Here is a 27,653-nt window from a genome sequence, read left to right on the forward strand (position 1 = left end):
ACCAGAGGGCAGTAGAGTCAAGTCAAACTGTCACAACAAACATCACCAACATGAGTCATCCAGTGTGAAACTGGTTGATTCATGCAATGTCATGTGAAAAATTTTTAATTCATCTGAAATTACTCCAGGACCGTGGACAGCTACAGGTGCTGACGACAATCGGACAGTAATTGAAATTGGCACACACTGTAACTGATGAATAAATGTGTGTGACTTTATATAATCACAGACTGCTGACAGAAAATGTTTCCTTCAAGTTTTAGGGAACTAAAAGTAAGAAGTACAAAGGGACTTGGATCACTGTGTTCCTCTGACATGACCTGTGCAGGAAGGAAGTAAAAATACCACACTGTAGAAATACTCTGGTAGACAGACAGACAGAACATGAAGAAATCATACATCTTGCCATCGTTGCATAGTGCACATTTGAGGAAACATAAAGCACAATAATGGGAACATAAAATAAATAAAGATAATGAACTGTTGCCATTCATAGATCCAAAGAAGGGAAACCCCCCCTGCTGATCCCCTCCCACACTTTGATGTTGCACATATTGCCCTCCCTATTGCCCTGCATATTAATACCTCAATGATGAGTCACAGTATAATAGACGTAGCAGCTTAACCTCACTTCATAGCATCACCCAGAAATTATGTTTAAAGCTCCTGTGAGGAGTTTTTTGCTGGTTATGAAACAGAATCATTCTGATCACTATATATGAGCTACAAAAACAAACCAGAGACATATTGATTATTTCTATATAGTTATTTTTAATGCCTGAAACTGCTGGCGGGGGGGCGGGGGGGGTAGGTGTGAGATGAAGCGATTAGCTGCACGCTGCCTTCGTTTACATTTTCCAGGGGAAATTTTAAAGTGAGTGATGCATATGACTGTTAAAGAAAGCAGGATGAGATGTTTTGTTAAAAAACACCACTTAAGCACGTACAGGACGAAATCAGCAAAGAGATAAGAGGTACGGCTTTGTCCATAACTTTGATTATTATATAAAATATAGATTTATTCATTTTTATTACACTATTATTAAGCATTATGAATTTAAATAAACACAGAGCTTATTTTAAACTTTTTCGTGGAACCAATTATCATTTCAATATGGATTTATATGTCAATATGCAAATGTTGATATTTGTTAATATGCTATTTTCTCCATTAATAGAGTTCATTTTAAAAACAACATACATAGTGAAAATGGCATCAAGATCCCAAAGTTACACCTTCACAGAACTTGTGTCATCCGACCAAAAGACCTCAATAATACATAAATAAATATACATTTATATTAAAAGTCTCTATATTTGTGAAGCTGCAATCATAAATTTCCTTTACATATAAAAGGCTAAAACATTCATCAAAATAATGGCAATTAATTTTGTGATTCATCAACTCCTGCTTGTATATAAGCTGCTGTTTGTTAGTTTAATCTAAAACAAACATATTTCATAAGTTCTTTGCATCATTTGCATGCAAAAAAATGTAATTCCTTGAGTAGCTTAAGCTGTCAGATAGTTGTCCTTTGAAGAAAAGTAAAAAGTACAAGATTTCCCGCTGAACTTAAGTGGAAGTAGAAAGTGGCAGGAAAGGAAAATACCTTACATTTGTACTTCAGAACGTGAGACTCGACTAAATATCCTTCAGTACATTCCTCCTCTGAGTAGCAGCGAGATAACGCTGAGGCAAAGGGGAAAACTATAAATATAAACAACTATAAATACAGTTCTCATCATCAGGGATTCTTTACGACCAAATATGGTATTGTTTGTACTTTAATGACCATAAACCACTCAGTACACTGCAGCCATGCAGAATAACACTAGTGTCCAGATTACAGAGTTTGTTTTGGGAAGGGGTCTTTCGTGGGTTTCTTCTTTTAATTTAATAAATTAATTCTTGTTTTTGTGGCAAATCAAAGTTTGGCTTCTTTAATTTAATATACATACACAACATTTCAACAGGGACACTGTTGAAACAACTCACTATAAAAGCCATTTAGGATCAGTTTGATCCGTGTGTTTGTCTCCTGAACTCTTTAAAGCCACAGTAGAGTTTCTGTGTGAAGTTCATCACGTGTCCAAGAAATTGTAAGTGTTATTTATATCACCTAAAAAAGTTGCAACAGCATCTCTGGTATCCGCTCTCTTAACTATTCATTTTTTACATTAGGAAAGTGGTCCAGGAAAGCACCAAAACTGGGGAATCAAGCTAACAACATTAAGCACAGCTGCCAACATGATAGTTTGTTTACTTTGTTTTTTGAGCTGTTAAATTAACTACGCTAAAAAGAAATAACCACATGATAACTGGAACTGGTCTTCACAAATAAACCCCAAAAATATTTCAGGTTATTTTCTGACGCTCGTACACTCTTCCTGTCAATGCCTTTATAACGGTAAACGTGGCTTATAAATTACTCAGAGTAAAGTAAACACGAGTCAGAATATAGCAGCTGCACTGAGGTGTTAGGTGGTCTACCACCTGCTTTTCTCCCACACGTGTTCAAACACCTACAGGTCCTAGTTGACAGCTCTATCACATACAAATAATGGTCACAAAACTATGTTCATTACTACCTTTAAAATATATTTTGAAGTATCTCATAACTTGCTAACATTGGAATTAAATCACAATATTAGACCAGAAATCAAAGTATTTAAGAACACACTTTTTTTAAATCATTTTTTATCCTTTATAAAAAACACACTTTCTTTCATATTAACAACAATTGCATCGAGTGAGAAATAAGCTGAAATAATTGCTCTCCAAATGTTTCACATTTCAAAGTAAAACTTGGTTTAACATAAAGACACTTTTGTAGGAAGGGACAAACCAAAGTTTGCCAACTGTGAAACTTCCCCAACATCCTTCTCGTTAAAAAAAACTCCACTGTTAAACAAGTATTTCTGTTTTTTCCTCCAATATGCTGTGATTTTATCGTCTTCAAGTGCTACTCCTGTTGGTAGCCCCGAGTGTGACAGGAGGCGGCTCTATGTTTAGCTCTTGTCGGAGGTCGTCCAGGTCCTGCTCCCACCGCCTCTCGTAGAAGATGCTGAGGATGCAGCGGGACCGCCGGCCGTTCTGCAGAGCCCACGGTCCCAGGGAGGTGAACAGTGACTGTAAACGGCTGGGAGGAAGGAGAAAGAAGGAAGGAAATTTTGGAACAGATGATACAACAATGAAGAGATTATATTATATCTCTGATGACGCGTGCAACAGCCCGCTTCTCAGAAAGAACAGGGAAGTTCTCAGGTATTAAAAAGGAAGGATGAATGATTTACAGTTAAGGAAATGGATTGTTTGGCGCAACGGCCTCAACGGTTTACAATTGGACTGTTAAAGAAAAATCAGGCCACATTGTTTCACAGTTGACTCAGGGCTTTTTTAAATTTCTATTTGTGATGAAAAGATCAAAGTGAAAAATTGTATATGAGCCCCAAAAAACCCTCTTATCTGAACATGACAAATTTCGGTTTTGAAAATTCTTTATCTGCTAGTTGCAGCTCTACCCCTATGAGTACACACAGGCAGTTGGGATTTCAGTGAGTCTTAACGTTGGTCCAGTACTGAGCTGTAGTTTAAACCCTGGTATTGTACCTTGCATTGAGCCGAAGAGGCCCCAACACGGCTCCGAGGGCGCACATGGGGAGCCCAGTCTGAGCAGCTTCAAACCATTTCACCGCCACTTCACCTGGAAACAGCGGGAATGAATGGAGACGGGGGAAAAAATCCAGAGTATTTAATACGAAAGGAGAACAGAAACTAGAAGAAGAACTCAGTGGTAGAGTAGGTAGTCTTTCAATTGGAAGGTCGGAGGTTCGATCCCCAGCTCCCTCAGTCTACATGTCAAAGTGTCCTTGGGCAAGACACTGAACCCCAAATTGCTCCTGGTGGATTCATACCCAACGGGTATGAAAGTGATAACTGATTGACAGTTGGGCACGTAACGTAGCAGCCTCTGCTATCAGTGTATGAATGTGTGTGTGAATGGGTGTAAAAGCAGCTTTGAGTGGTTGCAAAGACTAGAAAAGCACTACATAAGTACAGTCCATTTACCATTTACTTTAAAACTAGAATAGAGAAAGGAGTCAATAAGTTCCCAATATGAGTTCACTCATCCAGCGGTACCAGACTGGAATGTCCTTCATGGATGATGAAGAAGGCTAACTGGAAACCAAGTTAACCTGTTACAATGATTTTGCAATTTACAGTTTAAAAGCCAAACAGGTTCAAATGTTCATTTTGTGTGTACATTTTTATTAGTAAAGGAAGGATAAGTATTTTATTGTACATTTAAGATCATTTTTGTACATTTTGAGAGTATTTTTATTCATTTTGAAAGTTTTTTTTTTCATTTTGAGAGTATTTTTTATTCATTTTGAAATTATTTTTGTTCATTTTGAGAAGTATTTTTGTACATTTTGAAAGTATTTTTGTTCATTTTGAGAGTATTTTTATTCATTTTGAAAGTATTTTTGTTCATTTTGAGAGGTATTTTTGTACATTTTGAGAAGTATTTTGGTACATTTTGAAAGTATTTTGGTACATTTTGAAAGTATTTTTGTTCATTTTGAGAGGTATTTTTGTACATTTTGAGAAGTATTTTGGTACATTTTGAAAGTATTTTTATTCATTTTGAGATGTATTTTGGTACATTTTGAAAGTATTTTTATTCATTTTGAAAGTATTTTTGTTCATTTTGAGAAGTATTTTGGTACATTTTGAAAGTATTTTGGTACATATTGAAGGTATTTTTGTACATTTTGAAAGTATTTTTGTTCATTTTGAGAGTATTTTTATTCATTTTGAAAGTATTTTTGTTCATTTTGAGAGGTATTTTTGTACATTTTGAGAAGTATTTTGGTACATTTTGAAAGTATTTTTGTTCATTTTGAGAGGTATTTTTGTACATTTTGAGAAGTATTTTGGTACATTTTGAAAGTATTTTTATTCATTTTGAGATGTATTTTGGTACATTTTGAAAGTATTTTTGTACATTTTGAGAAGTATTTTGGTACATTTGAAAGTATTTTTATTCATTTTGAGATGTATTTTGGTACATTTTGAAAGTATTTTTGTTCATTTTGAGAAGTATTTTGGTACATTTTGAAAGTATTTTGGTACATATTGAAGGTATTTTTGTTCATTTTGATAAGTATTTTGGTACATTTTGATAAGTATTTTGGTACATATTGAAGGTATTTTTGTTCATTTTGATAAGTATTTTGGTACATATTGAAGGTATTTTTGTTCATTTTGATAAGTATTTTGGTACATTTTGAAAGTATTTTGGTACATATTGAAGGTATTTTTGTTCATTTTGAAAGTATTTTGGTACATATTGAAGGTATTTTTGTACATATTGATAAATATTTTGGTACATTTTGAAAGTATTTTTGTTCATTTTGAGAAGTATTTTGGTACATTTTGAAAGTATTTTTATTCATTTTGAGATGTATTTTGGTACATTTTGAAAGTATTTTTATTCATTTTGAAAGTATTTTTGTTCATTTTGATAAGTATTTTGGTACATTTTGATAAGTATTTTGGTACATATTGAAGGTATTTTTGTTCATTTTGATAAGTATTTTGGTACATTTTGAAAGTATTTTGGTACATATTGAAGGTATTTTTGTACATATTGATAAGTATTTTGGTACATTTTGAAAGTATTTTGGTACATTTAGAAAGTATTTTGGTACATATTGAAGGTATTTTTGTTCATTTTGAAAGTATTTTGGTACATATTGAAGGTATTTTTGTTCATTTTGATAAGTATTTTGGTACATTTTGAAAGTATTTTGGTACATATTGAAGGTATTTTTGTTCATTTTGAAAGTATTTTGGTACATATTGAAGGTATTTTTGTACATATTGATAAATATTTTGGTACATTTTGAAAGTATTTTTGTTCATTTTGAGAAGTATTTTGGTACATTTTGAAAGTATTTTTATTCATTTTGAGATGTATTTTGGTACATTTTGAAAGTATTTTTATTCATTTTGAAAGTATTTTTGTTCATTTTGATAAGTATTTTGGTACATTTTGATAAGTATTTTGGTACATATTGAAGGTATTTTTGTTCATTTTGATAAGTATTTTGGTACATTTTGAAAGTATTTTGGTACATATTGAAGGTATTTTTGTACATATTGATAAATATTTTGGTACATTTTGAAAGTATTTTTGTTCATTTTGAGAAGTATTTTGGTACATTTTGAAAGTATTTTTATTCATTTTGAGATGTATTTTGGTACATTTTGAAAGTATTTTTATTCATTTTGAAAGTATTTTTGTTCATTTTGATAAGTATTTTGGTACATTTTGATAAGTATTTTGGTACATATTGAAGGTATTTTTGTTCATTTTGATAAGTATTTTGGTACATTTTGAAAGTATTTTGGTACATATTGAAGGTATTTTTGTACATATTGATAAGTATTTTGGTACATTTTGAAAGTATTTTGGTACATTTAGAAAGTATTTTTGTTCATTTTGAGAAGTATTTTGGTACATTTTGAAAGTATTTTTGTTCATTTTGAGAAGTATTTTGGTACATTTTGAAAGTATTTTGGCACATTTTGAAAGTATTTTTATTCATTTTGAGAAGTATTTTGGTACATTTTGAAAGTATTTTTGTTCATTTTGAGAAGTATTTTGGTACATTTTGAAAGTATTTTGGTACATTTTGAAAGTATTTTGGTACATATTGAAGGTATTTTTGTTCATTTTGATAAGTATTTCGGTACATTTTGAAAGTATTTGTGTTCATTTTGAGAAGTATTTTGGTACATTTTGAAAGTATTTTTGTACATATTGATAAATATTTTGGTACATTTTGAAAAGTATTTTGGTACATTTTGAGAAGTATTTTGGTACATTTTAAGAAGTATTTTGGTACATTTTGAAAGTATTTTTGTTCATTTTGAGAGTATTTTTATTCATTTTGAAAGTATTTTTGTTCATTTTGAAAGTATTTTTGTTCATTTTGAAAGGTTTTTTGGTCATTTTGATAAGTAAATTATTATTATTTTTTTCATTTTGAGAGAGAGTGTTTTTTATTATTAGAAGAAACTATATTAGAAGAAAAACACCTTCCAACTTTAGTTAAGTCCTAAGCTGCATCATAATCATCCTCACTCAAAAATATTCACAAAATCTCCAGCTTGATAATTTAAACATAGTCCTTGCCTAACCCTCCTGTCGTGATCGTTTCTCCCCCCTGACAAAGTTGACTAAACAATTCAAAATTCAAGGAAAGTGGTGATCAGCAGTTTTATATGTTCAAATCCCTAGTATGGAGGATATCATAAGACCTTTAGGCAATCAAATGTAAAACCCAATATTTATGATTGATGAAAATTGTAAATCGGTCAGACTTGACCTGAACACCACAGGAGGGTTAAGGAATATCTAACAGAGATTTAGTGAGACAGTTAGTTTGGAACAGGAGAAGATAAACAGAACTTCACATGCTGTGAAGCAGGTTAGCTGAACAGCAGGAACTGCCTTAGGGTTAAATTTATATCTGTTACAGGAATTGAATCTTGGGTTTCCCTCAACTCAGGGTTAACTAAGTTTAGTTTCATCTGACCGGAAAACCCATCTCATCTCAGTGTTGGTCTGAAGTGTAATTACTACTATCTTATCTGGGTAGCACTTATACAGTTGCTTAATCCCGACTCACCCATCATGTTGGTCGGCATGCCCAGTAAAGTGTGCAACAGATCGTGGACCTCTCTATATCTCTGCATGACGTATGCCAGCTCCTCATTGTCTACAAACTTCACGTCCGCCCTGGAGTCAGGGGTCACACGCTGACATAAGGAAAGTGAATTCATGAGTTAGGATGAAAAAGAAACTTAAAAGGAGGGAATTCCAAGAACATGTGTTTACCCATATGACATCAATGCCAAGAAAGGTAAAACACGTATCAAATTTATCTGAAGACACTGACATTGTCCTCCAGGAAACGGACATATTCTCTCCCGAAAGAGCCGTCAGGCAGAGAAGCCATCTTGTTTAGATCCAGTGTCGACAGCCTGATCCTGGGCCTTTCTCTGCAATAACCAGTAAGACTTAATTAATTCATAGTTTTTAAAAACCGAAGACAAAGCGTTATTTGAAGCTCGAAAAGAATTAAGACACTTACGTAAGGACAGCGTATCCTTCAGGATCGCTTCTCATCCTGTCCCTGAGATTTATCAACGCTATGTGTCCGGTCGTCTCCCCGAGTACAGCGACCATATCTTGAGGGAGAGTTTCATGAAATGTAACAATATCAAATGCACAACCTGCTAAAACTGCAGTCTAATACAATTGCTTTAAAATGATCAAATTTGCTACATAGATCATACACATTTGATGTCTTATCAAATTAGCGCAGTTTTGTCCTGGAATTCAGGCACTTTAACACTTACTTTATTCATCACACCTGAGAACATGAGGCAGCCGGTGCAAACAGCCGTTAAATGTCTTTTGTTTATCTTTTGATCAAATGTTATATTTTCAAAAATGGAGGTTTAATTAAGTATCACAGAAAATCATAAACCTGTACATACAACATTCAATGTCTTTTGTGAAGCTGAGAAAGCATCTGTCTGAAAATGTCAAGTCTGGTGACGTCATCAGAGTTATCTCAGTTTGAGTTTAAAGCCTAGTTTGTAACTAAAAGCCAACGTCACAGTTAGTGTTTATCTTTTAAGAAGGCTCACATGAACAAAGATTGATACTACATTCTTAGAGTTCTTGGTAGCTGGAAAAACCTGCAGCAGGTGTCTCTACCCCTGAAACTGTCTGGGCTTTGTTCTGAATTCTGTTTAATTTCTCAACAGTGTAGAAGCCTGAGAATGAGTAAGTCTACTTGACTAGTACATGAGAAAGAAACTTCACAGTCCCTTCACAGTTCACTTGAGTCCTTGTTTGTATCATTTTAATGTAAAAATGAAATGTTCTTTCAAGTTCCCATGACCTGAAATGACAAAGATAAAGACTTGCTTATGCATGAGTGACAAACTGAATGACTCAGGCTTAATCATACATACTTGTTGTAGGAGGAGATGAAGGTGTAAAGTAGCAACATGACAAGAATGTCCCAGGCTTCTTATTTGAATAAGGGATAAAAAAAAAAAAACTCTATGATAAAATGTTTGTGTTACACAACTCATATAGATCATCAATAGCAGCTGAAACAGCAATAAGACGACCAAATCTCAAGTTTTGTTTTTGAGACATAAAGGCAAAACAAGCAATCACCAGAGCCACAATCACTTTTCAACCTTCAAGTTTCATACCTGACCTTGGAAATAACACTTCGACCAAACATTCTCATCACATTAGTAACACTTTGTGACCTTTATGACTAAAGTCTATCTGCTAGTGAGGCTGAAAGCTTAGGAAAAAAGTGAACATTGTGATAAGACCTTTTTTTTCCTTCTAGAAGCGATAGAATAAATGAAAGCTGTCATGAATTCAACTGTTTTTTATTACATCACAGTGGTTGGTTTCATCATTGTTATTTGTGAAAGATTGTCCTCAGAAACAAGAATGATTTATTTTAAAGAAGAATTTGTTATTATTGGATCACTGGTAGATTTCTGCTGGACCAACATCCAGAGTGCTCGGTTATATATAACCAAATATGGAGATAGCTCTCTGATCTAGATCTAACTATAACCGGACTGTAATTTTGGGCATTTTGCCTATTTTGGCTGGTGGAGATAAAGGCAGGAATTGAAGAGTAATGGGTTAATTTGTTTGTTTGTATGTAGCGCGAAAAAGTTCCCAAGCAGGAGTCAAACCAGGGTGTTGCAGTTATTTGGTATGAATCCTCACAAGACAACCCATGGGAAGGTTTTTTCCCCAATAAACACTGCACAAACAGAATGAAGCCCCATGCCGATGTGTTGGAGTCTCACCATGTCTGTAGGGATTCTGGAGGGCAGCAACACCTGACCCAACAGCCAGTAGGGCTTTCTGCATAGGTGTCGTGTGGATATGTCCAGGGTACAACCCATCATAACAGCTGTCTGTAAACTTGATGCTACTACTGTGAAGCTGGCGGATACACACTGCAGAGACATAAATGGGGTAAAATGTACACCTTTTACAAAATCTGTGGTTCCTCATGCATGATTACAACACAAATTGTTCTGGTAATTACGTGAATTAAAGCAGTAACCGGTGATATGTTTTATAACGTACCAAATGTCATGTCACTTGTATTTAGAGTGACTTTTTAAAAGACATACGCAACGTTGTGCACGCTACATCCACATACCCTTCCAGGTCCATTTTCTTGATTAAATCAATATATATTTTTCCATTGCTAGTCGTGGAATGACGTGAATATAAGAGTAGCTTATCGTTGATAATCACCATGCTGCTAGCTCACTAAGCTAGCTACGTTTCTATGGAGTGCGTACTGTTGGTGCCTTTTCTAGGAGGTTATGCTGGCTTCACCAGCCAAAAATGTCTACATTTAAACAGCTAACCACGCATAGCTACAATTATGTAAAACGTGGCGTTAGCTTCTCGCGTCTTCAAATTACGTTGAACGCACACTTTAACTCATACCTTTGGAGATCAAACCGCATTGTAGTTGATACAACCTTTGGAGATGTGCGCCTACGTTCAGCCACATTGTGGACGCTAGTACGCATGCGTATACCATTCACGAGGATTTCACTCCGGGGCAGCCTGGTAAGGGGGGGCGGGGTTTGGTCAGTTTGACTGAGTGCACTGCAGAATGTAGATAAGGGGAAACCGGACTGTCGTTACGATGTTTTTAAGCGCCTACACCAACAAAATAGTAAACACAGCTAAAGGTTGAACTGCCCTTCCCGTACGATAGCGGACTACTGTTTCAATTTTGTTTTATCGACAGAGAAACTTTAAAGACTGCAAGGTCAGTTTGCTGAGCTGTTTTTAACCGTATTATGTCGCTAACTTGATACTTAATTTGATATTAAAAGGTTAGTCAAACGCTGCCTAACTGCTTTAACTAGCTACCTAAAGTTGTGTTAGCTAACTACTAATATAAAACAATAAGAAGTGCAGTTTAAGTGCGTCAATGGTACATCAATGATTTGTGTTTTGAAACAAAAAAGAAGTAAACATGGCAAATTCAGAATTAATCTTTAGCATAAACACACCAGTAAGCAGCCGGAACATGATGTTAATTGTAAGGTGACTATACTCACAATGATTAAATTGGTCACCCCCCCCTGGTTAAGTTATCTGCTGACGTGTAGTGGGAGTAACTATGAATACTCGGGTTAGGTGCAGTATCCTGAGTACAAGTTCAACTGGCAGTTTTGCAAGCTTGGTGAGTAAAGATTTCAGTTACGTTAGTACGAGCACAGTGAGACGGATTCAGAGTCTAGAAACAAGACAGTTCAGACTGCGTTTGGAGTCTGACTAGTCTAACAGACTATTACTGAGCAGGAAAATGGCGAGCATGCAGACAGCAGGAAGAGCAGAGAGTGTATTTATGACCAAAGACTGGCTGCTGCTTGCTTTAAAAAGCAGACATGGACAGATAGTTATGGTTCACTGTTCTGGCTGTGGAGACTGAAGGCATAGTTTGGTTGTACTTTAATTGTGTTGATTTATGTTTGCATGTAGTGTAATGCTGACTTAATGTTACTTAAGGTCTCGTTTCTAACATTTTCAGCCCCAGTGATCAAAGATCCAGCTCTGTTTGAATAGTGTTTTTTCAGGATGGTGGATTGTGGTGAATGACAAAGACAAACACCACAGGATATTGCCTGGTTTAATGATTGTTTTTACTGTGTTTTTAAACTCAACCCTCTTAGGTTTCTATAGATACTAGCTAAACAACAGCCTTGCTTGTTCCGGCTCATTGTTCCCTGGGAGGGTAGGGGACTAGCTTGTTAGTACTAGTTTTGCTTTTTTAGTCATTGTTTCTTGTGGATGTATTTGGACATAACCCAAGTCATTGTGAAATAGCTCAGTGTAGTATGTGTCAACAGTGATCAGTAATTACTCATCAACGTCATTATGTGGGCAGACGTCTCAGATAGAGCTTCTGAGAATTACATTATGAATGACTTTGTCACATTTATGAATATGAAATATGAAACTTTCCCGCCTTAAACGGGGTTCTTGACATGAAGAAATTCTGGGTGTTACAAGAAATACTGAGTAATTATTTGTCACAACTCTAGAAAAAAGAAGTACGATAACCAGTATGGCTGTTTCACTTACTCTCCTTTGTGATAGGCAGGAAGTTTGAGATTAGATTAGATTAGTTTAAATTTAAAATGTAGACAATGTGATGAATATTTATATATCGTACAAAAAAATGATGCCTTAACTTTGTTTGGTCTAGTTCGAAGAGAGTTTGCTATAAAACGACATTAAAACAAAGTTAAATGCTTTTTAATATGATAATTAAAGTTAGGATTAAACTAAATTGATCTTATATTTAGATTTTCATTAAGTTAAATAAAAATTGAAAAAGATAATAATGTTACTTTTATTGTAGGATTATATTTGTAGCCTGAATGTTTACTATTGTTACAATTGACCTGTAATACACTGCTGGTCATATGTTCACTTGTCCCATGATAAGCATTAGAGGTTGTATTAGCGCTATAGCTGTTAGAGAGTTCTATTATAGCTAATTCTGTGAAAGCTACTATTGAAATTAAGATGTAGTTAAGATGCTCTGCTTTGTGTGTTTCTGCCTTCTTACTGACATAATTATGTGGGACACAATTAACCTTTAGTTTACCTCCTGTGAGGAGTTTTTCGCTGCTTATGAATCAGACTGAAATTAATTCCGATTGCTCTATATGACCTGCGAAAGAAAACCAGACTATCATCTACAAGATTGATTCATTCTGTAGTTACTTTTAATGCCTGAAACTGCTGGCGGGGGGTCAGACGAAGCGATCAACTGCACGCTGCCTTTGTTTACATTTTTCAGGGCAAAAGTTTGAAGTGAGCGATACATATGACTGTTAAAGAAAGCAGGGTGAGATTTTTTTTTGTCAAAATTCATTCACCACTTAAGCATGTGCCGGACAAAATCAGCAAAGAGACGCGAGGTACGGCTTTGTCCACAGGGGGCGCCAAAGTCAACACAAACTGCAAGTTCCTCACAGGAGCTTTAAATTTTGTTAAGCCAATTATAAGCCCCTCCTGCTATCAGAGAAAGAGCTTACGTCAATTAAAAGTGTAGTTAAAGATGATTCAGATGTTGCCTTCTTTTTAGACATGTCAGCAAAAAGTCCTTTATGGCACAATGAGTAAACCTGCATGAGTCGGTTCATGTTTTCAGAGCTTTAGTGCTGTAAAAAACCCATGACATTTCCTCAGTAGATTGGCGCAGGATAAGTAGTGTGTTTTGAAACCAAACAATACCATGTGGGTTGAAAAAATAACATGGGTAAGCAGGTAGTCTGGAGATAAAAGGTTGACGTGTTCTCTTAATGTTAGCTTTGACTCAGCAAGTAAACAGGCGCAGACAGAATTGCTCTGCTATTTGGCTTTTGTGCTTTTCAAAGTTCATCCAGATAACTACTTATTATCACGCTTCAGCCTATAACAGACGAGAAGTAAGATCTCAAAGATTATATATTCATGTAATGACACGCAAAGCTGAAAAGTCTTGACACGTGTGCATGCGAGTGAGTTGACAGCCTCGCTTGCATGCACAAGAATAGCAGTATAGTCGTTTCCTGCAGCTGTGGCAGGGTTGCAGTCATCAAACAGCTGTGAACATATTTGTTAAAGGAGTATTTACAGAAAGTCGATACATGATGACATCTGCTGGTTAATGGGAAAAGCACTCCCTAATCATCTTCCATTAGGGATTTTTCAGTAAGACATCCTGTTGCCTGCTGATGCCTAAGATCACACATTCATAGACAGCAGATAGTTCTAGGTAAGGGTGGAAGTAGTTCTACCACATGCTGGGTACTGCGGTTAATGCAGCAGTTACCCAACTTGCTGATTTGGACAAACACTGGCCAGTAGTTTAGATGATATTGTATTTACAGCTGGTGGACAAGTTCTGCTTTTGTTAGCAATTTTTGCATTGCTAAATGTTAACTAATCTTTGTGGCTCTTAGTGCAACACAGTAAACCTTTGCACCAGTTGGGAAAGTTTTAGTGGTATTCTAACCATAGAGGTCGGCCAACGTTTTATGCCCTCGTGCTTGAGATAGCTATGCTCGGATGCTTTATTATCCGGGGTGTTCTTCTCTTTGTCAGTCCATCTCTTGTATACGCAATATTTAGTTAAGTTTAGTGCGACGGAGTATTATCTAAGATTTCGAGAATAAAGTCATAATATTACGAGAATTAAATCGAAATTCAGAATGACTGAATTTAGCTTATGTATTCTTTTTAAACCATCCGAGAGAGCGACACCTTCCACGATCGATTAGTGGATACTTTTCCCAGCTCTTTGGTCCGCTGTTGGTCCTGGTGTCCCGATGACGGTCTTCTGAGAATCACAAGCTCTGCAGAGAAACAGAGACAGAGTTAGGTTTTTGTGAGAAGTGAGCAATGTGTTGCAGAAGTGCGAAAGAGACGGGACTGTTAACAGCGCAAAGTTCACAAGCCACTTTCACACATGCACTGCACTCCGAGCGGGCTGAATGTGTGAACGCAGAATTTTCACCCAGACTAGACTGCCGCCTATGAGCCGACATGTGACGGCAGCAAGTAATAGTCTGAAACATTCTGACTGCATTCTGACTGCGACCGCTGCAAAACCAGAATAGCAACAATACACGTAACAGGATGATTAGAAACACTCACGGTTGAAGAGGAAGAATCATTTACAAGACAAGGGTAGCAAAGATGTCCGCAAATAGGAGAGATGAAGCGATTCGAGGGCTTCTATTTGTGAGGACGTACTTTTTACGAAAACTGCATCTAGACTGGTTGGCGGAGACATACAACTCATTAAGCCACATTAAGCCACAGAGGGGCTACATAGACAGGCTAAGTTAGTAATTGACGCACTCACCGTTGTAACTCTCCTGTGCGTGTGGTGAAATGTATTTCTCCGTGAATGGCAAGATTCCAACACTTTCCATAGAAATGTCCATACACATTCACTTAAACTAAACTCGCGTTCCCTTCAGCGTGTAGTAGCGCTCGAAAAACTGTGTGTAACCCTTAAAACTACCATTAAAGACTTACCAATACCAAGGTTCTCTGTATTTGATCAAAAACAATACCTGCAGACTCCTGGGGCCTCATATGATCTGTGCAAACCACGCTCCCAACATGTAAAGAACATCAGCGACTCCTCGCCGCCTTCATTCTGTCATTCTGCCACTAGAGGGCACCAAAAGAAAGAATATTCAAATTATTAAAGTTTGCTCATGTGAAGCACAAATACCACAAAATGATACTGTGGTTACAGCCACATTTGAGCCATTGTGTTGTACTTCATGTATTGTGGGCAGAGCAGAGCATACAGTAACCACCAGGTGGCAGCACCAGCACGATTTTTAGCATTGTGTAGTGGCTCTTTAGCAAAAGCTACCTTTTCAGTAGTAAAAAACACAAAAGTGGGTGCAAATGTACCTTTATACTATTAGCCTGTCATGACTCATAGATTGCTACCACTGTGTCCTGAGTGGAAGTCTCTGTCCTTTGCACACACGGCGCCCTGCTGAACCAGCGGCTTCTTGTTTTTTGCGATCGTCTCCTGAACCACAGCAAACGGCGGCCATGGTGCTCTGTTGCATTTGTCATAGTTAGCATGGTTTTTTATCCATTTGTATCTATACTTGTCAGTGGTAAGAGTGCTGATTTTTGACTTTTTAACCAACAGGAAAGTGTCAGACGAACAAAAGATAGACGATCTAAACGTTTTCCTCTGCAGTGACAGATAGTGCTTACATGTTTACATTCTCGTGCAACTTATCAGATGCACCTGTCACCAGTTTGTCTCTCTGCAAGATTAGCATCTTCTTTTCCTTGATTTAAGATGCTGAATACAAGAGTTTGCACGCATCTCAGAAGGGCTCTGTGGGTCAGGCACATTTTCTGTAGAAGTCTTGTGACCTTGTTTTTAGTTGCACACAGGCTCCATTGTGGCCCTCTAATTGAAATGTATTCAAAGTTATTTGCACATGGCCCCATCATTTCCTTGAACTTGTAAAGCAGGTGTAGGCTACAGCAGCCCAAAGGTAGAGGTAAAGTTTCACAATGAGTCAGTCCTATATTTTCACACACAATTATTCGCTTTATGGCTAAAACGCTGCTCATGTTGCTTCCTGTAGAGCCAGTGAACTGCTGACACTTAAATATGCTGAACTCTGCATAGTCAGGGACAGCAAACGTGCTTTCTGTACTTTCACAAGTCTTGTGTGGCCATTAACAGCTGATCTGTGTGGTTTTCATTCACAGGTTATAGCAGCAGATTGATGGAGAAGAATGGCTCGAATCTCGATGGACTGCTCCAACTCTTTACCAGGGATCCCCCTCAGTGTGCTGTCGGTGCCCATGGAGAATAAATACAAATGTCAGCAGTGTCTCCAGGTCCTGAGGAAGCCTGTCCAGGCTCAGTGCGGCCACCGCTTCTGTGTACACTGCTTCAGGCAGCTCACCAGGTACACTGGAGGTCCTCAGACCACCTACAACCGTGTGAAATGCAAACCCCTCCCCCCACCCTGCACCCTAATGCTTCAGTTCAGCACATCCTGTGTTCTTGTCCCTGCTCGCCTTTGGGGATTTCTCCCGAGATCATTCACTCTATGCAAAGTCATCCCTCCCATGACTGGCAACTGGAGTCAGTGAATCACAAGGATGTCACCCTGCTGACTCATTCTAAAGGTGTCCATCCTTTCCTTTTCCTTTTCTTCTTCCTCTTCCTGCTTGTTTTTTATCCCACGTATTTATCACACGTATTTATCACCTTATGTTTAATTATACTTAGATAGTATCGCTGATAATAAGGTGACAACACAGGCATTTAAACCTTTTTATACCATGGTATACTCGTTTGTGATTGGCTGCAGGGTGTTCATTATTTCCTGATAATTCGACACCTTTGAAGTGGTTCTGAAATTGTCTGTTAAGCGCTTTAAATTGATCCGCCTTCTACATACCAGCACCTATCATGAGTTATTATAGCAGCATGGACGTAGTCAAGGTTTACAATTAATGCAGCTTGTTTACAGGCTAACAGGCAGTGGCAACAATGAGCAGCTTTTCTCGCGACATTTCTTTTGACCTATGACTGGGATGCAGTTAAAGAAAGAGAAACCGTGAAGTGAAGAGAGATCAAGCTTTGTTATTTACAACACTTGAGTGCAACCCTTCAGAACCTCTGTACACCATAAGATGGCGCATGTAACACACAAGCTCCTTTCACCTGAAAGGGCCAGTTCGCTGATTTTCAACCTCAGTCCTATCATGCTGTTATGCGGAGCTAATGCCATTATGGTAGAAAAAAATGCAATTTCGCTCTGTGCCTTTGGAGGACGCTATCCGCTTCTCCAATGAGCCCTGGAAAACCTCCCCCGGACTACGTAAAACACGTCATCTGGTGGAGGCTAGAGAGCTCGCTAAACTACACTTCCTCATTCCAGGACGCCCGCCTCCGGTGTCTCGTTCAAAATCGTCAGGTTTGAAATGTAGACTGCAGACCCGAAGATTTTTTAGATGATCCACCCTTTAAAGAAGCGCATGAAAACAAAACGCTATAGACGTATTACAACAAGTAAATATTATATACGCAGAATAATGCCTTTCGAGGTGTCCATTATCAGGAACTAATGGACGGTTCTGGACTCCATATAATCTATAAATTCCTGATAATGGACGTCTTGTTGGACATTATTCCTTACGAGCCAAGTGAAACTAAAGCTTTATTACGTACGATGTTTTGTGTCCACATTCACACATACACAGACAAATGAATCTGTGGTGTTTAACAACTTCCCTTTGAAAATATGAACTGTGCCTTTTCCTTTCCTGCACATGCTTTATAAGGGGATTCACATGGCCTGTTTACAAAACCAAAGCTGCCTTTATGTTGGAATTTCCCCATGTAGTTTTTTTCTTCTTATTGATTGTCCTCAATCTTTTTCTGCTTTTTCCACACAAGCTTCCTCTTGTATTCAACAATGATTCATGAACTGGCACTGTTGTCTGAAGTAGTCAGCAGGAAATACCAGCTGTTTTTTTTCCCATTTAAAAGTCACAATCCTGTTTTGTTTATCAGTTCTGGGCCAAAACCATGCGAGGCTTGCCGCCAAGAGGAAATATACGAGGAGCCTGTGTCCATTCTTAACAGTAGTGAGGTGAGTTATGAAGCAGGCATTGCAGTGCTGTGAGACATTATCTTGTGATCTCTCTCCTAACTCCCACTCGGTCTCGATGAAACAAGTGTGACCTCTGTGTGACGGAATTTTTTCTTCACCGCAGACTCTGACGACTACTCTTGTAATGTCTGCTGCTGCTATTATAAGCAAATGAGTTCACTGAAGTCTGTTCTTTGTCGGCCCACCAGGCGTTTCCAGACAATGCCGCAGGTAGAGAGATAGCCAGTCTGCCTGCCAGGTGTTTGAACCAGGGCTGCACCTGGACCGGCTCCATAAAAGAGTATGAGGTAAAGTATTTAGTTCTGCTTTTGCTTTGTCACCTTTCTGTCTTTCTTCTGCTTTCTGTTCGTCTTTCTTGGGCAAGAGTCAAGTATTCCCCACCCAAACCCCTACTGCCAGAACTTATTTATGTTTCTAATTCCTCAGAGTTATACATTACATACTCTGCATTCTCAGCCACATGTCTCTGTGCTCTCAAGGCATCGCCCACATAATGGCAGCGATCGCACTGCGTGCAGGGTAGCATGCAGAGTAGCATGAAGAGCCGGGAAACAGGAAGTGAAACTTAACACTGCCTGGAAAGTCCCCACGATACCAACTAAACACAAGCGGGAAAGTACCACATATAAAAACGCCATTTGACTGCAGATCGGCTTGACTGCTTGAGTGTGTGCTGACCATTACAGGAGAATAATTTACACAGGCTGTTTAGACAATGAACCCTCATCCTTGCCTTCACACAGACTGTAGTTTGATGAGCGTGTAAATGCCCCCACACGAAGCTTAAAAGCATGTTTGTGTTCTTGTGTTTGGATGAGTCTACACTTGTTTTGTTTGGGCTTCGAATATTTGCGTGTGGGGCGGGTTAATTTGTGTTATAAAGAGTCAGCCCAACGTGAAGTGCAAAGGATGAGGATGCATGTCGTGGTTAAACCATTCTGATTACACAGAAGTAGACGAGTTTCAGCGAAATCTCAAAGAGGTGTTCGGAAAACGAGAAGCGTGGTTCTTTACTTCTTGGTAGAAACACATACTCGACTACGACACGGAACAGTCCGCTCTGGTGTTATTGCGGCTCGCAGTTTATGATTACTTTGCTGTTTGACACACCCACATGCTTGTGTGAGCACTAACCAGCTTCGGTCTCTGTCACCTCTGGGCTGAATGAATTCTTTATTAGCTAGCCGCTAAGCTAGCCGCTAAGCTAGCGCCAACAAAGCTGGGAAAAACAGGCTGAACAGGATGTGGCGGGTGTATAACCTGGTTTACTGGTAAAAGATGATTCACATGCTGATTGTTTTTTTTTCGTTTGAGATTCGGCACAGTAGAGTATCAGAAAATTGAGCAGGGAAAGCGAAAAAACAGTAACCTACCTCTGGCTCTGTGGCTTCAGTGTAGTGTTGATAGTCCTCGTGGGAGAGACCAGCTTCCTGGTCAGTGGCTCCGCCCCTTACTGAACTCAGTTCCCGGCATTTTTCAAAAAATGATCCTTATTTGGGGTTTTTCAGTAACTTTATTTAACACTTAACAGCTTTAAATATAAAACTACCTTTTCTCAAGTAATTAATTTTTTTACTTCCACTATTTTATTTCTGTGCCTGTGTATTTTACACAGTTCCTCATATTAGCTTGACTTTTTGATTTTCGTTTTTGACCAGATTCTCTTCTTTTTTTAAATTTTTCTTCGGTCAAATGTTTTTTTAAAAATTCTTTTAGTACATTGTTTGTGTTCCAACCAATGACATACAGATGGACGATGCGTCTCCATCTGCTCTCACTGTTGGAATTAATGCCAGAATAGCCCCTTGATGGGAGCTGCCATCTTGCGATGGTGACATCATTTGGAGCCAGAGACCGCGCAGTAGAGATCGACAGGTGAAGCGGCCGTAGCCACTTCCGCTAACCAAAACACACAATTAAATTACCGAAGAAACAGCAAAGACTCAGCAGAAAAGCAGAACAGCTTCTTGTGTTGGTCTGTGGTTAACATTCACAGATATGGAAACTTCATTGACTGTTGATTTAGTTACATTTCCTCTCACTGTTCCTGCTCAACTCTGCTAATCCGGAACAGATCGGCTGCGGAGGCATTTTATAACTAATTAAAACTAAACTTGTCAGAAAAATAAACACTTGGACATAAATCAGCATGATAAGAGCTAACTCTAATGACAGAAACCATGTTTGAGAAACATTTATTTGACGTGTATTTTGATTTTATAGTTTGACTCATGTCCCACCTGTTAACATGGAGGAGGCGGGCTTTATGACCTATACTGCAGCCAGTCAGCAGGGGGCGATAGAGATGTTTTGCCTTCACTTTCAGAGAGCTGTCATGTCGTCCATCTTTTTATGCACTCTATGGTTCCAACAGTTGTTAAGTACAAATAATTTGATTGTAAGTCCTTCAGGGGAAAAAACTTAATCCATAATTACACAATCGCTTTCTCAATGATGAACGGTTGTGTAAAAACGAACAGCCTGTATTTCCACATTTCAACTGTCACCACCAGCCACACCTGCTTTAAATATTCAGGTGTGTCTGCTTCAAACTTCCATTGAATTTGTGCAGAGTGGTTTATTATATGATGGTAAACATGGGTGTGCCATATACACCTGACAAAAGGTCGGGTGCTTTTCTAAGACACTTTTCAATGATCTAGAATGTCAAAACCACAGCAAAGGCCATCTTTTTTTGATATTCCTTTGAAAAGCACACACTAAACACCTACACATGTAGGAGAGGCAGGAAGTAAGACTGTTCATAAAAGATCTGTGGGGGCGCTGGTTTAGCTCAGTTGGTGGAGCAGGCTGCAGTCCTGATCGCATTGTATGTCGTCTCCCACTCTCTACTCCCCATGTTTCCTGTCTCTTTTCAGCTGTCCTATCTAAGAAAGCCAAAAAGTAATCTTAAAACAAAACAAATAAATACAAGATTTGTCCTCCATTTTTAGGCGCAGCATGAAGGTCGCTGTGAATTTGAGCGGATACCGTGCGAGGCCTGCCAAGCCTTGATCCTTCGTACGGAGAAGGACAGACACAATGAGAGGGAGTGTGAGGCCAGGACGCTCAACTGCAAATACTGCAAAATGACCTTCCACTTTAAAGACATCAAGGTGAGAGACGGAGCTGAGATAGTGAAAAGCAGTATCTGGATTTCATAAAACAATCCATGATAATATAACCTTCACTTTTCATGGTGTACTTTCAGGCCCATGATGAGATCTGTGTGAAGTTTCCCCTTCAATGCAAAGACTGTGGAAAGAAGAAGATCCCACGAGAGAAGGTTTGTGCTGATCCTCATGTATAGACATAGAAAGGACAGATGAGTCATTCATTAAGCAAGCGCATGTTCATTTCACAACAGGATTGTCTGAGGTTTGACGGTTTGGTTAATGGGTGTATCGACCAGGAATTCTGTTTATGACTACTAAGTTTCTTTCTGACTAGAGATCCTGCACGCTTTCACTTTTCTGTTTGAGTTTATGGACGGTTGGGAGTTGATCCAATAACGATCTGAACTTTCTGTTTTGTCTTCAGTTCAATGACCACAGCAAGTCCTGCGCCAAGTCAAAGAGTGCCTGTCCATTCAATGAAGTGGGCTGTAAATTTTTGGTATGTACAATACAACTTATCGTATATAAAGCTTTCATTGTGGATTTGTTTATTGAAGTGGGTCAAGTAAAACATTGTCAAGAGTTCTGTTACAGGATTGATAATGCCCTCATATATGTACAGATAAAGACAGATAAAGATGTCCACATGGGGCCCTTTTATGGCAGACAAGCGCTGTCAGGGCGCTGGGGAGCGCCGGGGTGAAGCGCTTGTGCCGTGAGAGAAAGAAAGCTGCATGCGGTTTTGTTTCTATGACAACAATAAGTTTAACTTACTACACAGCTAACAACAAGCATATGATGCGTAGCACGATAAAAGCACGACACTTACCAGCAACATTTAGTGTTGCGGCCGATCTGCTCCCACAAGTGGGCTTTTCGGTCTCTATTGTGATACTGTTTGTACAGAAATGCATGCATCCATGTTTGGTGGTAACCAGGGTAACGAGTGGCACCCCACTTGACTGGTTGTCTGAAAAAAGCGGTGGTAACGACACCAGCTCCTTTCTGAAAAGTATAGAGATTTTCAACTGGAAGCGCTCAGAGCGGCCGCACAAGAGCGCTCAGAAAAAAGACGCTGGGTGCTGCACTTTTTCTCTCACCGCATACGCTCTGTCCACTGGCGCTCAGAAAAACGCACCGTGTGGACACGGGGCCTAAGTAAAGAGCTGGTCATTACAATTTTTTTCACCATTGCCAAAAATCCATTACATAATATGTATATTTGTATCAGACTAACTAGGCTAGCAGTTTCCCTCTGCTTCCAGTCTTTATGCTAAGCTAACCTATATGCCCTCTGATATAAGCCTCATATTTAGTGTAAAAACATGTGAGTGGTTAGGTCAAATTTAGAGCTATTAAAAATCTGTGTTAAAATGACTTCTGCTTCTCAGAAGGGGCCGACCAACACATCTGCATGGCCATTATTATCAGTCTATTTAGGCTAACACAGTTGCATCACCAGAGGGCACCGACACATTTATTTCTACCTGTAAAATCTCCCATTCAGAATACATCTGTTCCAAATCATTGATAGACACATGTAAAGACACTGAGTGTTCTCTCGATCAGACTCATGACCTCTCTGGCTGTAGATCAACACATAATTACCCTGCTGTTTGTTGTCATGACAGATTTATGGCTGGTATTAAGTGGGCGGGGCTTCCTTTTGAAAACGGGTTGTTTGAATCCAACGAGGTTGTTTTTGTTCATGTAGTTAGGCGTGTTGGAAACTGCACCCACACGGGTCCGTTGCAGACATGGTTTTGTAACTTTAGACTCAGTTATTACACGTCACTTGAGACAGTTGGCATTTATAACGTATCACAGATATCTTTTATTTTCTCATTTGTAAGTTTAAGTTCATTTTTAGGATCTTATTTAAGTATTTTCATATAATAGACAAAGGATGCATACGTCTTTATCACCCCGTTTTCACTCTCACCCTTATAATCAGCTCTGTTGTGTCTCTCAGATAGAGAACGGGAAGCTCAGCGACCATGAGAACAGCAGCACCATGGAGCACTTGCGTCTGCTGCTGCCCATGGTGCTGACCATGGCTCGGACGCGGGCCGACGCCGGCGCCGGGGAGTGGCAGGAGGACTCTGGTCTGGGCCTGTACCGGTCTCCTGAGGAGGGAGTCACTATGGGCGTCGGAGCCGCAGCCTCCGTGCAGCCTGTGGGCTTGGACAAAAAGGTTAGTCTTAACTGATCGGACGTTTTTGTTTTGCTATTTCTGTTTCTGAATGAGGATCTGAATGTATTTGTTTCTGTGTTCCCACAGGTCAACGCTTTAGAAAACATAGTGTGCGTCCTGAACCGGGAAGTGGAGCGCAGTTTGGTGACATTAGAGGCCTTCTCTCATCAACATCGTTTAGATCAAGAAAAAATCGAAAACCTCTCGAATAGAGTGAATCAGTTAGAGCGGACGGTGCAGATGAGAGACCTGCAGCTGTCTGAGAGGGAGCAGATGGTGCGAGATCTCCAGCTCTGCACCTACGACGGGATATTTGTGTGGAAAATCACAGACTTCTCGCGCCGCAGGCAGGACGCTGTGGCCGGACGGGCGCCTGCGATGTTCTCTCCAGGTGAGATGGAGGATATAGTCATTACCCATCATGCATTTTTGAATGTCTTCTGTACACGTGGTTCTTATACAGTGAGAAGGTTAAGAAAAAGAATATCCAACAAAACCCAAAGAATTTCAATTAATTAAATTGGGTCAAAATAAAACTTGAGAGAAAAGTAGAATTAGATAAAAGAATTAGATATTATATAAATCCGGGCAGCTGTCTTGGGCGTCCCCCTTGGCTCCAGAGGAGATGTAAGTTATTTCTGAGTTAGAGTGAGCCATGGTCACGGGTTTTGCATGATCTTAACTCTTGGCATGCCGTCAAGGGGAATTCCTCCTCTCTACGCCCTTGTTGACCCAAAGGGAGTGTGTTTCACATGACAACTTATTTTCAGTCTCCGATTACATTCTGGATTCTTCTCTTTCTCTCCTGCAGCGTTTTACTCCAGCAAATACGGATACAAAATGTGCCTGAGACTGTATCTGAACGGGGACGGGACGGGCCGAGGGACTCACCTCTCTCTGTTCTTTGTGGTCATGAGGGGAAAGTGCGACGCGCTGCTCAAATGGCCGTTCAGCCAGAAGGTGAGACGACTTTTAAAGACCAGCTCAGGTCATGTTTCAAGACGTATAAAATGCTCTGCGTGAAATAATAAATTGTGTCTGATATGTTTAATTACTTTGTAAATCCTCCTAAGGCATCTCCTCCTTCTCCCTCATTAAAAACTCCTGAATCTGCATAGGCCCCGCCCACCCAACCTCCGCCACTAAAACAAGACACGTCTCTGACCATCCTTTAGTAGCAGCTTGTTGAAACTGAGCTAGCTTGAAACGTAGTAATTAGTAGTAGTAAAGTTATCATTAGTAGTCAGTAGTGAGTTTGGAAAAATTACAATGACAGTTACAGCTGGCTCCCACATCGCCAAAGTGGTTGCCATAGGTGACACATAATGATATGCATAGCGTCACGCCGTCCATTAACGGGATTGGCTCCTTCGGTTTGTGACATCACATACCTGCCAATCTGAAAACGTGTTGTTCAGCCTGTCCTTGGTACACTGCAGTTTAAAAGCAGACAGGCCCAGCCATGGAGATGACTGCTGTTGTCCCTGATGTCTTGTAGCACACAATTAAACTCCTCTCCTCCTCCTCCAGGTGACTCTCATGCTCTTGGACCAGAACAACAGGGAGCACATAATCGACGCTTTCCGCCCCGACGTCACCTCCACCTCCTTCCAGCGGCCGATCAGCGAGATGAACATCGCCAGCGGCTGCCCGCTCTTCTGCCCGCTGGCCAAGCTAGCGGGAAAGAGCGCCTACCTGAGGGATGATACAATATTCATCAAAGCCATCGTGGACCTCACCGGGTTATAGTGTGTGTACTGTGGAAGCTACACCAAAACATGTTGAAAGGAAAACAGTAATCAGTCATCAGCGAATACCTAATAATAGATAATAATAATATACATGATAATATAAGTCATTATAAGATATCTACACTAGACATTAAGGATGTTACTGGGAGAGTCACATCAGGACAGATACACAAGGTGTCAAAAATAACAACATGGTTACGGGCATCCATATTTAGTGGATAAATTAATACAAGTGCTTTATATAGGTTTAACCAGTTCTGTTATTTTGTTAGTGTCTTGTATATGAAATACTTAAGGACGCACCTAGATCACATATACTCACTTATACAGCTGCCAACAGGCGTTAAAAAGAGCTTTAATAACATGTAGTAGCTGCTTAGTTAAACATCGCTCTTATGATAAAAGAGGTCTGACATCCTCCTCATGTGACTCTCTCTGCATTTAAACGCAATATTATAAAGTATAACAAGTATATGTATGAAATACCTTGTTTATATTACATATATAAACATATTATAGTTACGACTACTAATAATACTCTGGATTATTTTGTTTTATGGTTATTAACATCCAAACAGGACAAACCAGCGTTAGCCTGAAATCGTCCTCAGATCCCGCCTTCCAACAAAAATGTTTGGCCCCCTCACAGAAGTGGAAGTTTCCTCTTCTTGTTTTACATCATAGCTTCACGTGTTTATGTTATAAATCTATGTAAAGACACGCATTTAGGGGCGCTGGTTTAGCTCAGTCGGTAGAGCAGGCTCGACTCTCGGTCTGCCGATCCATTTGGTTCATGTCAGCCTCCACTCTCTACTCCCCATGTTTCCCCTCCCTCTTAAAAAAGACCAAAAAAACCCCCAGAAACCAAAGAAATATTGAACAGAGCAGAAAAAACTGTCTTACATAGACTGCAAATGCTGTGTACAACTGTAGTTTTACTTTATGGTAAATATTAGCACGGTCACACTGTGAAAAAATAAGCTTTTAACTTAATGTTAGGTGTGTAACTCTGTTTACTAGAAAACCTCCTTCCTTATATTAACTTTAATTCTATCGACCTACCTGTACCTATTTCAATATGTCTTATTAAGAGTTTCATTTTTACTATGTTTAACAAAAATTAATTTCTTTACTTTAAATCAAAACAAGGGTCAATTTTGTGCATTTCTTTGTCATCATAATAAAGGATTGCAGCATACTTTACGAATTGTACATCCATTCTTGCTTTTGTCTAAAAGGTTTTTATTCAGCGAGTGGAAGCTAGCATTAGCCATTTAGCAGCACACAATATGAACATTATAAAGGTATAAATACACTACCAGTCAAAAGTTTGGACACACTTTCCCATTCACTTGTATGAGAAAATGTGTGCAAACGTTTGACTGGTAGTGCATACCAATGCAAAGGATATGAGAAGTTGTATCTGTAGTCATCGATCTTTTCTTTGTTTGTTCAGCCATAGTAGATTACTGTTTACTCTCAACACTTGCAGAGACAAGAAAAGCAGCCGCTTAGCTCCGCCTACCCTCTCTGGCAGACCAACCACTGCTGGGTGATGGGAAACGCAACACTTACTGGGCGCAGCTTGTGCTTATTTCACCTCTGACTCCCAGTCTACAATAATACTATATACTGCAAATGCAAAGGCTTTCATCAGTGGGCCATAGGCTCAATCACCATTGTGTTACCTCATTCAGCGATAGATAGTGACTTAACAGACATTTATTTACATGAAAATCTTCGAGATTGTATCTTTAACGGATACTTGATTTTTGATTTAACGTTTAAGTTTAAATATAACACATTTCCGAGTCTAGGCTTCTTAGTTGTGAGAATTTGCAGCTTCATTTTGTCTTATGTGAAAGAGAACAGACAATCAAAAAACAAGATATTTTTGTTATTGATGCTGACAATTCCATCCATTATCTATACTGCTTATCCTGTTCAGGGTCGCAGAAGGCTGGAGCCTATCCCAGCTGTCACTGGGCGAGAGGCGGGGTACACCCTGGACTGATCGCCAGTCAATCACAGGGCTGACACACAGAGACAGACAACCTTTCTCACTCACATTCACACCTACGGGCAGAGTCACCACTGAACCTAACGAGCATGTCTTTGGACTGTGGGATGAAGCCGGAGAACTCGGAGGGAACCGACACATGCAAACTCCACACAGAAAGGCCCACTTTGTCCAAACCGGGATTCAAACCAGGAACCTTCTATCTGTGAGGCGACAGCGCTAACCACTGCACCACCGTGCA

The 27,653-nt window shown here is 39.0% G+C and overlaps 2 protein-coding genes across 6 annotated transcripts; one reads left to right on the plus strand and one right to left on the minus strand.

The window, feature by feature from the left end:
- Positions 1–784: 784 nt before the first annotated feature.
- coq4 (coenzyme Q4 homolog (S. cerevisiae)) lies at positions 785–11,454 on the minus strand. 4 transcript variants are annotated; one of them, XM_069673811.1, is made up of 7 exons: positions 11,168–11,454; positions 9,932–10,084; positions 8,167–8,263; positions 7,972–8,074; positions 7,702–7,831; positions 3,611–3,704; positions 785–3,140 (listed from the first exon to the last, which is right to left on the minus strand). In XM_069673811.1, the coding sequence occupies exons 1-7, from the start codon at positions 11,184–11,186 to the stop codon at positions 2,957–2,959; spliced, it is 780 nt and encodes a 259-aa protein (XP_069529912.1). In that variant the 5' UTR covers positions 11,187–11,454; the 3' UTR covers positions 785–2,956. The 4 variants fall into 4 exon arrangements, with proteins under 4 accessions (XP_069529912.1, XP_069529911.1, XP_069529910.1 ...); XM_069673810.1 differs by lacking the exon at positions 11,168–11,454 and adding an exon at positions 10,590–11,090; XM_069673809.1 differs by lacking the exon at positions 11,168–11,454 and adding an exon at positions 10,576–11,083.
- traf2b (Tnf receptor-associated factor 2b) lies at positions 10,772–26,590 on the plus strand. 2 transcript variants are annotated; one of them, XM_069673807.1, is made up of 11 exons: positions 10,772–10,920; positions 16,413–16,615; positions 18,232–18,310; positions 18,520–18,618; positions 21,286–21,447; positions 21,543–21,617; positions 21,872–21,946; positions 23,420–23,641; positions 23,729–24,032; positions 24,453–24,601; positions 25,172–26,590. In XM_069673807.1, the coding sequence occupies exons 2-11, from the start codon at positions 16,440–16,442 to the stop codon at positions 25,388–25,390; spliced, it is 1,560 nt and encodes a 519-aa protein (XP_069529908.1). In that variant the 5' UTR covers positions 10,772–10,920; positions 16,413–16,439; the 3' UTR covers positions 25,391–26,590. The 2 variants fall into 2 exon arrangements, with proteins under 2 accessions (XP_069529908.1, XP_069529907.1); XM_069673806.1 differs by lacking the exon at positions 10,772–10,920 and adding an exon at positions 11,287–11,340.
- The last annotated feature ends 1,063 nt before the right edge of the window (positions 26,591–27,653 follow it).

Source organism: Semicossyphus pulcher, unplaced genomic scaffold (assembly GCF_022749685.1).
Source record: "Semicossyphus pulcher isolate SPU_LCO1_2020_fin unplaced genomic scaffold, fSemPul1.0.p SCAF_22, whole genome shotgun sequence".
Classification (NCBI taxonomy): domain Eukaryota; kingdom Metazoa; phylum Chordata; class Actinopteri; order Labriformes; family Labridae; genus Semicossyphus; species Semicossyphus pulcher.